The sequence below is a fragment of the Ambystoma mexicanum genome, chromosome 12, assembly GCF_040938575.1.
Source record: "Ambystoma mexicanum isolate Mex_15411 chromosome 12, UKY_AmexF1_1, whole genome shotgun sequence".
NCBI lineage: Eukaryota > Metazoa > Chordata > Amphibia > Caudata > Ambystomatidae > Ambystoma > Ambystoma mexicanum.
Window position 1 is genome coordinate 366,336,119 of NC_090936.1, and position 16,031 is coordinate 366,352,149.

Consider the following 16,031-nt stretch of genomic DNA (forward strand, 5'->3'; position numbering starts at 1 on the left):
TGTCTTTCGTAGTAATAACCAATCACTGGTCTCTGCGTCATACTGACCACAGCCAATGACTGCCCTCTACCTAAGCACCGCCTCTGGCAGCCATCTTCAGATTTGGAAGCACGTGAAGTGGCAGTATGACCAAGTGAAGAGCCGCAGAGGGGTAGGCGGGAGGGTTCGCATGTGAATCCATGCCAGACCCATGCTGGAGAACAACAGTTACAGGTAAGTAACTTGTTCCTTCTCCAGCATGGGGTCTGGCATGGATTCACATGCTCATGAATAAAGAATACATAGCAGTACACACATGCACAACCACGGGAGGTGGCAAAGGCTCAACATTAAGCATCACATCAACTCAACATTAAGCATCTTACCTCCTCACCAGGCTCACCTCAGGCGAACAGGTTGCGCAGCACTGCTTGGCCGACCCTGGACTCCTCCCTGGAATCCCGGTCGACGCAGTAGAATTTCGTGAAGGTGTGCGTCGACCTCCACGTAGCAGCCCTGCATATGTCCAGCAGGGGCACACCAGATAGGAACGCCGTGGTAGCTGCGATCGCTCTGGTGGAATGGGCTCTCGGACGGCCAGGCAGCGGTCGGTTTGCCAACCGGTGACAGTACATGATACAGCCGGAGAGCCATCTGGAGATGGAAGCCTTCGAGAGAGCCTTCCCCTGATTGACAGGTCCAAAGTTCACAAAGAGTTGTGACGTCTTCCGAAAACCTTTCGTGCGGTCCACGTAGAACTTCAGCGCTCTAGCTACATCCAGCGAGTGCAAAGTCCTCTCAGCCGGCGACGAAGGCGACGGGAAGAACACAGGTAACACCAAGGGTTCGTTGAGATGAAAGTCCGACGGTACCTTGGGCATGAAGGAGGGGTGCGTCCTGAGCACTACCCTCGTGTCGTGGAAAGTCAAGTACGGGGCCTTGCAGGAAAGGGCCTGGATCTCTCCCACTCGTCGTGCGGAGGTGATGGCCACGAGAAAAGCTGTTTTCCACGATAGAAACTTCAACGGGGCCGAGTGCAGAGGCTCGAACGGAGGTCCCATGAGTTTGGTCAGCACCACGTTGAGCTCCCACGCCGGGGCCGGAGCCTTCACCGGCGGGAACGATCTGAACAGTCCCTTCATGAACTCTTTCACCAGACGATGAGACCACAAGGACGTCCGGCCCGTGGTTCTGGTGTATCGGGAGATCGCAGCAAGATGAATCTTGATGGACGCGTGTGCCAGACCAGCTTTGGCCAGCGTCAGCAGGTACGGCAGCACTTGGGGAGCCGTAATCCGTAGAGGGTTAACCTTCTGTGCGTGGCACCAGACAGAGAACCTCTTCCATTTGTGTCCGTAGCATTTAAGAGTCGAGGACGCCCTGGCCTTTGCAAGAACCTCTCTGCAATCGGCCGGTATGTCGTATCCTCCAAACTAGCGCTGCAGGAGCCAGGCCTGCAAGTTCAGCGACTTCGGGTCGTGGTGGAGGATGGCGCCTCCTTCCCTGGAGAGTAGATCCGCGTCCGCCGGCAGCTTGATTGGCGGGGACGCCGACAAGTCCAGAAGGTCCGGGAACCATATCTGCCTCGGCCACGCAGGTGCGACGAGGATCATCCTGCACCGTGACCTCTTGAGCTGGTTGACGAGCCGGATTAGCAGAGGCAAGGGAGGGAACGCGTAGAGGAACAGGCCCTCCCAGGGGAACGAGAAAGCATCGCCCATGCTCCTCGTCTGGGGAAACCTGCTGGCGAACCTCCGGCACTTGGTGTTCGTCGCCGTCGCGAACAGGTCGATCTGGGGTGTGCCCCACCGTCGGAAGAGGCGATCCACCAGATCCTGCCGTAGTTCCCACTCGTGGCACGAGCGCAGCTCCCTGCTGAGTGAGTCGGCGATGGTGTTTTTTATCCCTGCCAGATGAAACGGCACCAGAAGAATCCCTTGGGCGACGGCCCAATGCCACAGGTCCTGCGCCTCCTTGGACAGCGCTGGGGACCTGGTTCCGCCCTGTTTCCTGATGTAAAACATGGTGGTGGTGTTGTCGGTGAAGATCCTCACCACCTTGCCCTTGAGGGACGGAAGGAAGGACCTGAGGGCCCAAAACACTGCACGGAGCTCCAGGACGTTGATATGCAGGGACTTCTCCGTCGGGAGCCAGAGTCCCCTTGCGTGCAGATTTTCGGTGTGCGCTCCCCACCCTTCTAGGGAGGCATCCGTGGTCACAGTCACCTGGTGGGCTGGGGTCTGGAAGTCCATGCCCGCCGTCAGATGCGCGCGGGTGCCCCACCACCGTATCGCTCGTCGGAAACTCTCGTCGAGCTTGATCCTTTCCTCGAAGCTGCCCGTCGTCTGGATCCAGCGCGCATCCAGGAACTCTTGCAACGGGCGCATCCGGAGCCTGCACATGGGAATGAGGTAGATGCAGGAAGACATCATCCCGAGGAGGGACTTGATGGACCTCACCTTGGCCGCGTCGGCCACCAACATCCGTTGCACCTTGCCCAGGATGGTCCTGGTCCTCTCCTCCGACGGGGAGGCCAGAAGGGACACTGTGTCGAGCCTGCTCCCAGAAACAGTGCGACTTGCGCGGGCACCAGGTGGGATTTGGCGTAGTTCACGGAGAATCCCAGGTCCGTGAGGAGTTGGACGGTCCTTGCCGTGTGGACCACGGCGAGCTCCCTCGTCTTGGCGCGGATGAGCCAGTCGTCCAGGTAGGGGTAGACGTGAATCCCCTCGCGGCGCAGCTGCGCCGCCACCGGTGCGAGGCACTTGGTGAAAACCCTGGGTGCCGACCGCAGTCCGAAGGGAAGGGCTTTGAACTGGTAATGACGCCCTTGGACCACGAATCTGAGGAATTTTCGGTGCCCCTTTAGGATGGGAATGTGGAAGTAGGCATCCTCCAAATCCAACGACGATAGGAAGTCTCCTTCCTCCAGCTGACCCAGGACGTGCTGGAGGGTGACCATCCGGAACTTCTGCGCCTTGATGAACTTGTTCAGGCGTCGCAGGTCCAGGATGGGGCGCCATCCTCCCGTCTTCTTCTTCACGAGGAAGTAACGCGAGTAGACTCCGGAGCCCCGAAGCCTCTTTGGGACGAGTTCGATGGCGCCCTTTCTGAGCATCGCCTTTACCTCCAGGAGAAGTTGAGGGACGTGAAGTTCTTTCCTGGCCACGGGGGGGACGCGCGGGCACCTTCTTTGAAACTCGAGCGCGTGGCCCCGGGCCAGGGCGTCCAGCACCCAACGGTCGGTGGAGATGGACTCCCACACGCTGACGAAGCCCGCCAGCCGGCCTCCCACCGGGGTGCTTCGGTGGGGGCCCGACCCCACGGCCGGTTCAATCCTGCTTGGACGCGGCCTTGCCGCCTTGGCCTCCTTGGCGACGACGGCGGGGGCCGCTAGACTTGCCTCGTCCTCTGTAGGCCTCTTGCGACGACGAGCGGGCCGCTTGACGGTAGGAAGCGAAACCGCCGCCGGAACCTTTGGAGGCGCCCTTGCCTCCGCCGCTCCGAAAGGGCGTCCGCCGTTGCTGCAGTACTCCAAGGGCCCGGGCCGTCTCAGTATCCGCCTTGATGGCCTGAAGGGAATCGTCCACTGTCTTCCCAAACAGGTTGTTCCCGTCGAAGGGCATGTCCAGGACCCTGGTCTGGACGTCCTGCCGAAAGTCCGTAGCCTTGAGCCATCCGCGACGTCGAAGGCAAACGCCGTTGCCCATCTGGCGGAACCCAGTGTCGGCGATGTCCGTCGCCACGGTGATGGCGTGGTCCGAGGCCACCTCACCTTCCTGCAGGATCTCAAGGGCCTCCGCCCTCTTGTCGTCCGGCAGAAAATCCAGCAGGGGAGCTATCTTGTACCAGAGTTCCCTGTCGTAGCGGGCCACGATAGCCAAGGCGTTGGCCGCTTTAATCGTCGTCGCCGCCGACGAGATGACTCTGCGTCCCATGGCATCCAATTTCTTTCCCTCGCCGTCCGGCGGGGAAGTCGACGTGGAGGCCGCACCCCCCCCCGCTTTCTTCCTGGCTGCCGCGGAGACGACGGAGTCCGGGGTAGGCTGCGCCCGGAGGCATAGGGGGGCCGAGTCCGGGACCCGGTACTTTTTCTCGTACCGGTCTCTTTTCGCTGGCGTCGTGGAAGGGTTCTTGAGGAGGGAAAGGCCCTCATCCCAAATGTCGTCCAACAGAGGCACTGCGAGGACCGTCTTCCTCTTGGTCTCGCGCCGTTGGTAAAGGAAGCCTTCCTTTTTCTTCTCCTCAGGGCAGAGTTGGAAAAGCTCGGATGCCCTGGCGATCATTGAGTGGAACGATCCAATCTCGTCGGGCGGAGAAGCCCTGGTGGGAGGCGACGACGGAAAATCCTCGTCGTATGCCTCGTCGTCCGTACCCGTCGCTGCCGTGTCAGTCCCCGTATCATCCCCTCGGGTGGACGGGGAGGAGGGCTGGACGGGGCGCGACGGTTGAAAAGGAGGCGGTGGATGGATCCTTCTTTTCTTGGTAGGGGGAACACCAGAAGGTCCCGGTTCTGGATCCCCCGACGGGAGAGGTTCCTCCGTCGGTAACGGTAGTCTCGTCCTTATCTCGGAGCATAAGGACTGTATAGCCAACAAAATGGCCGCTGAGTTGTCTTGCGGCGCTGGCAGAGGGGAATCCGACGGGCGAGCAGGGGCCCCGTCGGTATCCTCGACGATGTCGTCGTCGTCACCTGCGTCGGGGCCCATTCCGACGGGCTGGTCTTGTTCCACGCCTAGGCCGTGGCTTAAGACCTCGATCAGTTCCTCTTCTGAGGTTGAGGCCGAATCTACGACGACGCCCTGCCCCCCCTTCTTCCCCACGGCGGGTTTCACGGGGGTCCTATCGATGGGCACGAAAGAAGACTCCCTCCGAGGAGGCAGGGAGATTCTGGGCCCCGAGGCCGCCACCACTGGTGCAGCCTCCACAGGCTGGGCCAGGGCCGCCGCGACCGTTTCGATAGAGGGCTTGGTCGAATGGATCAAGGCCTTCACCACCTTAGGTGCGCTCACCGCCTTATCCTTGAGGGAGGGGGCACTGCCACGCTCCTCCTCTGCCTTAGAGCTCGACCGGGGTCTCTCCAGGAGCTTCGCCGGGTGCTCGGCCTTCCTCTTACCCGACCCAGAGCGTTGGCTCGTGGTTGATGGTGCCGGGGAGGGTGCGCCCTGCCTGGCGCCCGTAGAGCCCGACCGTTCGGCGCTCCCGGTGCCAGCGGACTCGCGGTGCTTGGCCTTATGTTGGGCCCCCGTCGCCGGGGCGCCCTCAAAGGTCTTAGAAGACCGCTCAGATTTCTTCTTCTTCTCGCCAGACGGGCTCTTACCCTCCAGCCAGCTGGCGAGACGTTGATGGCGGTCCTTCATGGTCCGTTCCGACATGTTGCCGCAAAACGCACAGTCCTTCTCCACGTGCGTCTTGTCCCCATGAAGGCAGTAAAGGCAGAAAGAGTGTTCGTCCTCCTTGAAGACGTTCTGCAGCTGGCATCCAGGGCAGGCCCTGAACAGCTTTCCGGGTGTCGAGCTTCCCTTCTCCTGGGCCATCTCCGAGACCGGGCCTGAGAAGCTTCTGGAGTCCTCCGAAGTGTAGCTCGACGAAATCTTCACCCTTGAGGGGCACAGATGAATCCGACACGGGTCCCCGTTGATCGGATGTAGGATCGGTGGAGCTTGAGGCTCTTTTGACCGAAAGAATCGAAGTTTTTGTGAAAAAGCGCGAAAAAATAGCACTAACGCTCGAGAGCAATAGCACGAGGATCCCAACACATGAACGTGCGGTAAAAATCTGAAGATGGCTGCCAGAGGCGGTGCTTAGGTAGAGGGCAGTCATTGGCTGTGGTCAGTATGACGCAGAGACCAGTGATTGGTTATTACTACGAAAGACAGATCAGAAACGAAACTGATACTGGTTTTTTCTTTACCGAGGATTCCCAGCCTGACGACGGGGAATATTCATGAGCATGTGAATCCATGCCAGACCCCATGCTGGAGAAGCACACTCGCAGTCCTGCACTGCATCACACAAACACACACTTGTATACATGAAGAACATGAGTGCACATTTCTATAGCTAGAGGACAGATGCATATACCTACTGTCAATGCTTTTATTTTTTCATTAGCCAAATGCAATAACGCAGAACCACAAGGCACGAGAGATCTTGAGCAAGCTTGCAGATGTTTAACACGAATAACCCTATGGGACTACAGGGATATATATGAAACCTGACAGGACCAAGTGGGACTAACATATAGAGAACTGAACATAACATGGACGATGTAGAAACAGCATTATAAAGGTTAAAACAATTACAGCAAACCTCAAGCTGTCATGAGACGAGCAAAGCTGATTCAGGCTGCGTGGAGCAGGAAGCAGACTCACAGCCAAGGTCAGAGATATGCAGACTCATTTCAGTCTCAGACGACAAGGGGACCAGCTGCAGAGAAACTGAATAAATCCTCAAGTGTGAGCTGCAGAGCACAATTCTGTGGTCCCTAAATACATGGTACAGCCAAATTAGACAATGGACAGTCGTCCATGGTGTGAAAGAGGAGCCAATCACAGCAAGCCAGAGACAGACGGCAGTAAGTGTGGCGAGGTGAGGAGCACATTTTTATAGGCAAAAGTGGTACACACAAGTTACAATACAGACACAATCCCTTCTCCCAATCACTGGTGGCCATTTTTCTTCTTTAAGTTGCAAAACAACTAATCCGTTGTTTCACAGCGTAAACATTATTAGTATCCTGGTACAACATGCCGGAATACTAATAGCAATAAATCCCTCGCTCAGGGGCATTACTACATCCGGTAATTCCCTGGTGCTTTGTTAAGGTCTTTGCTTCACTCGGGCCTGTAACTATGGCATTATCGGACACAGCAATGGCCCACCAGCTCAGGATTTATTGCTTAATTAAGTGCTGCAGAGACAGCTGACATTTTCTCTGCTGGCTCAAGAAGCAGGCATTGTGATATCACAACTGAAGCATAACAGATTACAGAGCAGTTGTGATATCACAACAAGCCAGCACTAAGAACATTGTTCCTAGATTTCTATAAAGATATTGCAGGCTGTCATGTATTATTGAGTGCTCAAGTTAATAGATCTACAGCATCAAAGTTGACAGCTGCACATCCTAATTAATTTCAGATTGTGTCGAGACAAATTGTGAATGTTAACAAAAATAAAATCTAAAATATGTAGAAGTCTGAAAGAAAATGTAAATGCGTCACCAAGAAGAAAATTAAACTGAGCGGACATCGAAGTATCAATGATAAACATGAAGGTCAAAGAAAATGAAAACTCCAAATCGCTTAACCACAAACAATCTGCAGAAAACAAAAATACACTTTCATGAACATATTAAATCAGTGAACTGAAATGGTTGTTGCTTGCATGTTTTTCTGTTACTATTACTCAGGTGGTGGTGTAAAATATCAGCTTGCATTCTTATTAGTCACTTTTCTCAAAATATTTTAATAGTGAAGCGGATGACAAGTCTTGAATACAATTACAATTACCACTATGTGACTCCACAACGGATCACAAAATACCACACATAAAACCGAAATCTATAGAACAAAGTATGCAATTACCAGTTACATATCTGCACTAGATGTTCCATCAGACCAACAAACACTTGATTGTGTACATGACGGATCATAAAAGGTTACAAGGTTAAAACATGAAAAGGTCCTCAATGATAACAAAAGGCGTACTGTTTCAGGAGGGCTGCAACAATTTGTGTAACACATCTTACCTCTTCTTGAAGGTCACTTATTTTATGGATCTGGGAAATATTATCCTTTTCCTGTAATATAAATTACAAGTAAGTAAACCATAAATAAACCCCGTCTCTAACTCCCATGCATTTAATAAAGTACAGAAGCGCACACAGTCAGGTTGCATAGATTTTTTCTTTATTAGGGTACAGTTTGCTATAGGGTGATTTTCCAGTGTTGGATTTTGTGTGGGTAGAAGTGAAACCTGTATCAAGTCCTCAACCCAATATGGTTTACCTTCACTCATTTTTTCCATATCTGAGGCAAAGCCATGAAAAGTTTCAAATCATTATAATATACACAATTTAAAAATAAAATCGTAATCAAAATAAAAAGATTACGTATAATACACTCTGTTAATTTGATTTCCTTACACTGCGCTGCAGGTAAGCTTCACCCCACGGCAGTCATGTTGATCGTTAGCCCTACTATTTTAGAAATTAATTTTAATTATATGTAATTCACTGTTACTTACTCTGTTGGTGTGTACGGCTGCCTGCATGTGCTAAATTGCTTTTCTGGGTCATCGCACTATTTAAAACTCATTTCAGTGCTTTTGGACTACAAGTCCCTTCGGCATTGTAGTTTTTTGCGTGCATTTGTATAGTCTAAGGCGCGTTATCACCAGCGCGTTAAGGGCAAGCCGGTTAGTGCCGGTTTGTGTATGGGTTGTTTGGTGATCCTTCTTGTGCTCCTTGTGGCTAAACAAGTGAGAAAAAGTGAGAATAGTCCTCCCTTTTGTTCTCCTTTAAATATGCAAGTACTAACAGATATTACCACTCCCATTTCCTTGGAGACATCTGTCCCTCAACAGCATGATTCCAAAATGCATTTCTCCCTGCTCAACACCCTTTCCTTATTAAAACATGGGGTTGAAATATATGATTATCTCACCAGGACACCATGTGATATGGCTAATACAGCAACATGGCTTACTGACAACTCCAACAGCCACGACCCTTGCGATTCCCCCAGACTACTGTATTTTCAGAGCAGGTGGAGGGGTAGTCATTACTGCCAGGAAATGCTTCAACATTTATGTTAACACCCATCTATCCCTTGAGGGCTGAGAGAGACTGGTTGCCAAAGTAAAACGTGATGCCAATAGGTCTCTTACCATTGTGGTAATCTATCGGCCACCCTCTACTACACTTTTAGAGGAGCAGTTTACCAATTTGCTTACAAGCTTAACTAGGGCAACCACTCTCATCACTGTTCTGAGATTTTAATCTTTGGGCTAATGATTCATATGATAAACTGGCCATTTTGCTGCTCTCAGCCCTACACACTATTGCTTTTCCCAGAAGTGACTTGCTCCAACCCATAGAGATGGTCACACAATTGATTGGGTTCTTGCCCATCAATTAGCTACCAGCGATATAAACATTGCACCTTGCCCGTGGTCCGATCACTTTTTAGTGCACGGTACACTTGTAATGTCCACTTAACCTTCGCTTCTGGGGTCTCACCCCAAACACTCCATCACAAGAAACTAAAAAAAGGTTACCCCTGCTGTTCTAGACACTCATCTGCTGGCCAAACGATCTCCAGGCGATACTTTTTCGTGTGCCAATAGTCTTGCCATCCAACTTACTAATACCATTAATGATATCATAGATGTGTTGGCTCCCAAAACGTCTAAATATGTGAAGAATAATGCAGGCACAGCTCCAGCAGGGGGCCAGCCCCATAACCCCCAAGACCAGCCCTTTGCCCCCTTAGAAAGGAGGCCTTGTCAGTGGTGATGTTTTTTCTTCAAACGGTTGAATGTATTTTAATTATATGCAATTACATTTTTTTTTTAAAATAAAAGTGAACCACCACTGGGACCTGGGTGGGGGAGGGAGGGGAGACTAGGGGGGTAAAAACAGGTAGGGGGGATTTCGCGATTAACATTCCGCGGAGCTGCACTGCAGGCGGACCGGTCAGGGTTTGTTTGCTTGCCTTCGATAATGATTTAACCCCACAGCCAAGAAAGCAGAAATGACCAGGGATATGGAGGGCTATTTACACCTCTAAGTAAGGTAGCACACTTGCTCAGTCAGCCTACAACTGTCTAGCAAGATCCTGTGTTGCTTTTTTAAGTGCACTTTTAATCTTACTTACATTTCAAACCTCTCATTTATAAAAGGTAGCTATTGTTTCAAACCCATCAAGTTGATTTCTGTCATTTAATGTAGGTTATTTTTAGTAATATAACTGTTGTTCCAATCATGCCTAATAAAATGGTGCACTGTAGAAAACAATAAATGGGAGGTGATGATGCTTGGACACAGATTTCTGCAGCAGGTGCATACACAGCTGATTACATTCACTGGAACACAAGATACCGCAAGCATTTTTAGGCCTTGTGGTCCAGCAGTTTGGGCAGGGCTGCGCACATTAGTGGAAGGGAGGCCAAGGCCGATTTGTAAACAGTATGGAAGCCTGACCGAAGTAATGGCAGTGGTTAAGATTGATTCAGAGATTTACATCCATCAGACTGAGGGCCCTTACAAATTCCATTCAAAGTATATATTCTGCTGCATGAACTACTTGATTATAAGTAAAACAATAAGGTTGGTAGTAAGAAAAATGTAATTCTGGAGGGGAGTGTGTAGTAAAATCAAAGTGATTTGATGTAAGGCTTTGAAGTAGGTTATTAGGTGTAAGCCAGAACAATTGCATTGGACCACAGACAGGATGGAGAAAGGATCTTTGGAGAAACACATTGAATGAATGCGTTTGGTGGTCGTTTACCCATCCATTGCCATGTTAATCCCTATGGTATATACCTCTTGGGTACTCTTTGAGCTAGCACTGTCACAAAGTAACATCAAACGTTGTCATGTATTAGGCCTGCTTGTGTTATATCTAAGCATTCTTTTGAGTGTTTAATGACTTCATTGCCCCTGCAAATGAGCTCATGTTGTGATAAGAAAAAAATCTATTAATGTGGTGTGCTTTTAGCCAGTAGATTTAAAAGCAACATGGTGTTCTCACAGCTGTTCCTTGCATCGGAATCCTAAAACAAGCATTTGCAAAGCCAACCGTTTTGACATGTGTATAAGTATTACACAGGTCAAAACGACAATATCATATGCCTAGCTACTCACACCATTTTCTAGATGTTCCCACCTTATTGGCAGGTGGTACCCTTATGATGGTGACAGGAAAATGCCTTTCCCATGTGTATTCAAAAGCTCAAACTGAGTCCAACAAGAACCTACCAGAACATAGCAAGGCTAGGATGGCAAGTATGGACCAACTTCAGATCATCTTCTCATGCATACTTACCGTGGGGTTCTGACCTAAATAGTATGCATCTTTGTCTGTGTGGAAGCCTAGCCTGCCTGGCCAGAAACCTTTATGAAACGGGCAGATGAGTACTGCCTTAACAACATCATACTATTGGTGTAGCAATTAACAGTGTGTATGCAAATTGAATACATCATGTGTATTGTGGGTCTTGTTTGAAACGTAGGATATGGCTGCTAGGTGTTTAGACAGTGCCAGAAATGGAAGTTATTCACTGTGAGATCTCACCAGTAACAGGGGGTCGGGGTGTGAGACTCGAGGATTGTTCCCACTCCCTCCCCCCAACAAACATTTGGCTCTCAGAATATTGATCATGAAACCTTGAAAATAACACAAGAAAAGAGCATTTCTTAATATGTTTCTGGCAAAGTATAAATGGTGCACATCTGTTAAACTTAAAAAAGAAAGGGTGCACCCTTGCTGCCTCGATCTTACTTGTTTAGTATTCAAAATTATTATTCACGATCAACTGTCCCATTTGGAGCGCCCAGCGTCACCTTTACTTTCAGGCCAACTCACAGGTCTTCTGTGGTGCCTCTGCTTTATTGTCAGTTGCTGCTTTGTACCTCCTACACTGTGTCCGCTTAGTTGCCAGCTCCTGCGTACTTGTAGTGGACTGAGCAGATCTTCCTTGGAGCTCCGACAACTCCAGCGATCCACCTCTCGCACACCGGGGTGTCACACGCTGGGTTTGGAGGTCTCCCCCTCGGCTGGGCTTCTTTTCCAGATGCCATTTCCTGCTGTGCGCACTCTGCACTGTGGCACACCTGCACCACTCACATTGGCATCAGCTGGCATTCTTCCTTCGGCAGCAAACCCACCACACCGGACTGCCTCTGCGTCTGTGTCTCACCTTCTCCCTTCTCTCTGCTGCAACTCATTCCTGAGTAAAACGTCCCGCTCAGGTGTCTTGTTCTCCCACAACTAGACTGCATATTCTGGTTAACAGCACTTGCGATCCTTTCTAACTGAGCTCCTCTTCTTTGTCCCAGTACCACAGGGATTATGGGCTTTGAAGTCCATAGTAGTTTTGGTCTTTTGACAATTAGTTTAGCAGGTTTTATGAAGTGGGAATTGTTAAAAAGGTTTGTGATTTAATATTGGAGTCGGGACCACTACCTAATACAGAATCATAACTGTTAGAGGATGTCAGATTCTTGAACTCCTAAGGTACACACCTTACTGCGTTTAGTCGACTGTTCATGGTATATTCTTTGGGTAGTTTCATGTGAGGGATTAGTGCAATGACAGCATGCCATTAGATATTTGGGAATTATAGGACTCGACCTCACAGGAAGATGTATTCTGCGTCTCTCCCAACAGAGTCACCACTATGCCTTGACAGCCATCTCCTCCCATGTGGTCCGCTCCCATGTTACCAGTCAGGTTAGCCAAATCCTAGAATATGCAAAGTCTATTAAATCTAACTTTATGATATGTACTGAGAAGAAGAGGCTCAGGAGTCCAAGGACCACTATGGAGAAACAGAATGGGCCTTCTAGCTTCTCAAGGGCTGAGACTAAGATTATGATCAGGAGTCAAATGGTCAATGCCGAAAAGCAGGATGTGCATTTTAGTTTCCCAATGAACATGATTGTTCCAAAGAAACTCCCTTTCCCAATACAGGAGTTTAATATACAGCTGACCTGCAAGAAGGAGACTATCCTCGGAGGAGGAAACCGGCAAGCCGAGCCGCGGCCAGCAGGACGAGCGTCAGCTGGAAGCAAACCGAGAAACGGAGGGAGAAGAGAAAGCAAACTAAGTCCCAGAAGCCAGGACTGCTTGCGTTTTTGCCTTCCGGAACCTCCAGGCCTCCAGAGCTCCGGCGAAGCACCCAGCAGAGAAGTAGCACCGCCAGGAAGAAGCAGTTGTCCGGAAAGCTGCTGCCAGCTGCAACAAAGCCCCAAATGTGACCGCAGCCTCCAGAGAAGTAGACACCGCTCAGAAAACGCTGGTACCTTCCAGTTGGAAGCAGACAGGTACGTGGGTTACCCGAGTGGTACAGGAGGTCATGGGAGATAAAGGGGTAAAGGCGGAGGCCACAGAAATTAACCCTCATTCATTTGAAGTCCAAAGACAAAAGCCAATCCGATCGCACCCATATGAGAATCTAAAACTAAACCAAATTGAATATTGCGAGTTTGGGCCCCACACCCAAAGCAACAAAGCATATGTTGGAACAGTTACTAGGCAGGAGAGTAAAACAAGTAACTGAACATTATGAGTCTGGGACTCACACCCACAGAGGGACAGTCCATGAGAGGACAAAGGCTTAGCAGGAGAGTTTACCAAGTCGAATTTAACGTTGAGTGTCTGGGTACAAGGATAACCACTTGGCAGGAGAATCTACCAAGCCGTTATATATTGAGAGTCTGGGACCCGCACCCAAAATAAAAGAAGAAACATTTTTTTTACAACAAATCCTATACTTGACAAATAAATCCACCAAGTTGATAGGGTTAATAGGAGAGGCATAAGGAGGATATTCTTGTGAACTGCCTATTGACATTTGTGGAAGCAAGTATAGGTCAGAGGGGCCTTATAAAGAGAAACACTACAAGAAGGATCCTAGGGGATAGGGACAAGACCCATCGTTGGAACCCTTCAGTTTTTAATATTTCTTTAACTCTGTCACTTTTTTCCCCAGGAGACTGGGGACTGTTGCTTGGAACCAGAAGGAACATGTTTACTTTAGGAAGCGATCATCCTTGCACAGTTAGGTTATATTGTTAGCGTTAGTGACAGAAGTAGGCTTATTTGAGATACAACAGGGACAGACTATCATTTGGACAACCGTTTCTTTCGTTTTCTTAGAGGCAGAGAAAGCCCTCAGTTTTAGGGATAGTGAGGCATTTTTCCAAATCTGTTCATATAATAAAAAAGTTTATGTTCAAAAAGATGACAAAAAAAACCCCAAAAAGGGAAAGTTCACATGGAAGAGTACTATATTAATTTAGGTACCCAATTATAGGAATAGAGGTGGAAAATAAAGGTGGCCCAATCATAACAGATTCATATTTTCATATTTTATTAATCACCACAAAACATTATAAAATTGTGTAATATATAAAGAACATAGCAACAATAAAATAGATGAATTAATATTAGTATAAAATACTTATCAAATCTAATACATTAAACCATTCGATCGCAATTTAATTACCACAATTCATGACCCAGTATTAATCAAGGTAAAGCATCGCTATCTCATGTTTTTGAATTTCATTCGAATAATGAGGATGCTGTTGAAAAGGAAATTGCTGCCAAAGTGCTAAGTGCAAAAAAGTGCCAAGTGCCTACTGTACATATATGATCTTCAGATGTCATTACAGTTTCGGCGAAATCAACCTATCTGGCTCATTTTAAATGAGTCAGTAGTCGCCTTCTTCAGGGCGCACTGTATAATGCAGATATAAGCCTGGAACATACTAATGCTAAGCTTTTGACAATAACACAGTAGTTCTCTCTAATGCAACTTTAGACAATTCAAAAGACTTGATTGTAGATCTTGAAGTCTGTTAGAAGCATTGATCCTTGGTAAAGCACATTAAAACAAACAAATGAAAAAAACACAAAAACTTATATTAGAATGAAAAAATGAAATGAAAGAGCCTCCTAATACTCGCCACCTCTAGCCATTAAAAGAAAACCTGGAGATATATATTCACCTAAGTTAGTCCACATATGGTGCCGAAAGTTGTACTTGTTTCGAATCCGCCACCCAAACGGGACTGAAAATGAAAATGAATTTACATCTAAAGAGACGAAAAAGTGAAGCTAGTAAGATATCACGAGATTATCTCAAACTTCAAATACTAACACACAGTATCCCCTGTCACCACAGAGAGTAGATCACTAAATTTCCTTTCTTTTACTAACCTTAAAGTATTGAATGTTTCAAAATCTGGTCATGTAACCAATGGACTAAATTGTAGGTAGAACTGGAAACATTCCAAACATAAGTGCCTTGGACGATGTTAGGTCATGCCAAAAGAAAAGTCCAAATGGTGCAAACCTAGGGTAAAGAACCCTAAAAGAAAAACATAAAAAATTATATTTTAGTAATGCAAGCAACTTGGCTTGCAAATGATTACATGCACATAATCCAAGTGCATTTTAGGTTGAAAACGAATACATCAAAGTTAACAAGGTTCTATCAGGTAGGTAGCCCCAAACCTCTTAGAACTAGAATAATAAAAGTGATGTTTGCGGAAAAAATGGATAGCTGCTTTGATAAGACAAAAAGCCATTTACACAGCCATATCCATGTTTACAAGTAAAATAAATAATCATCAAATAATCAAAACAAATTCACACGGTGGTGCCGTCAACGTATGCCTGTTATCAAGCAGATGTAAAAATGTCAACAGATTAACAAACTGTAGTTGTACTGGACATTCACACCGTTTTGAACTGTGGAAGCCTGCATGGGCCCACCGCAACGGTAGGCTGAAAGATACTAACATCTCAACTCCCAACCTCACGTGGACACACTTCTGACCCGTATATTAATAACGGAGTCCTCACCTTGAACAGCCTCTTGTATAGTTCTCAGAATCGACCGAAGTAAAGGCATGCCATCAGATGAAAAAATCGCGGCTGTGTTTATAAATACACGCGAGGATGAAAATAGAAATGGGACTGCGTGTATAAGCCCTATGTCCCATCAATACTAAAAAGGGACTAAATTCGCCTCGCAAAGGTGAAACCGCGAGGTGAACCGAAGTAAAGGCACGCCATCAGATGAAAGATCCACGGCTGTGTTTATAAAAACATGCAAAAGTGGGAATAGAAATGGGACTGCATATATGAGTCCTATGTCCCATAGATACTAAAAAGGGACTAAATTCACCTCGCTAAGGTAAAACACGCATGGAAAAAAAAAAACATTTAGAAAAGGGACTGCGTGTATGAGCCCTTGCTGAAATAGAATACTCGAAAAAACTCTATTTATAGGGTATACAATGGAGCCATTCTTCT

The 16,031-nt window shown here is 48.2% G+C and overlaps 1 protein-coding gene across 3 annotated transcripts in view; it reads right to left on the bottom strand.

Moving 5' to 3' along the window:
• IRAG2 (inositol 1,4,5-triphosphate receptor associated 2) overlaps positions 1-16,031 on the bottom strand; it is a 2,448,326-nt gene that overhangs the window by 1,880,075 nt on the left and 552,220 nt on the right. For all 3 annotated transcript variants that reach the window (XM_069628487.1, XM_069628486.1, XM_069628485.1), the window contains exon 9: positions 7,733-7,783. In XM_069628487.1, coding sequence (XP_069484588.1) covers positions 7,733-7,783 — 51 coding nt within the window. The remainder of the gene's footprint in view (positions 1-7,732; positions 7,784-16,031) is intronic.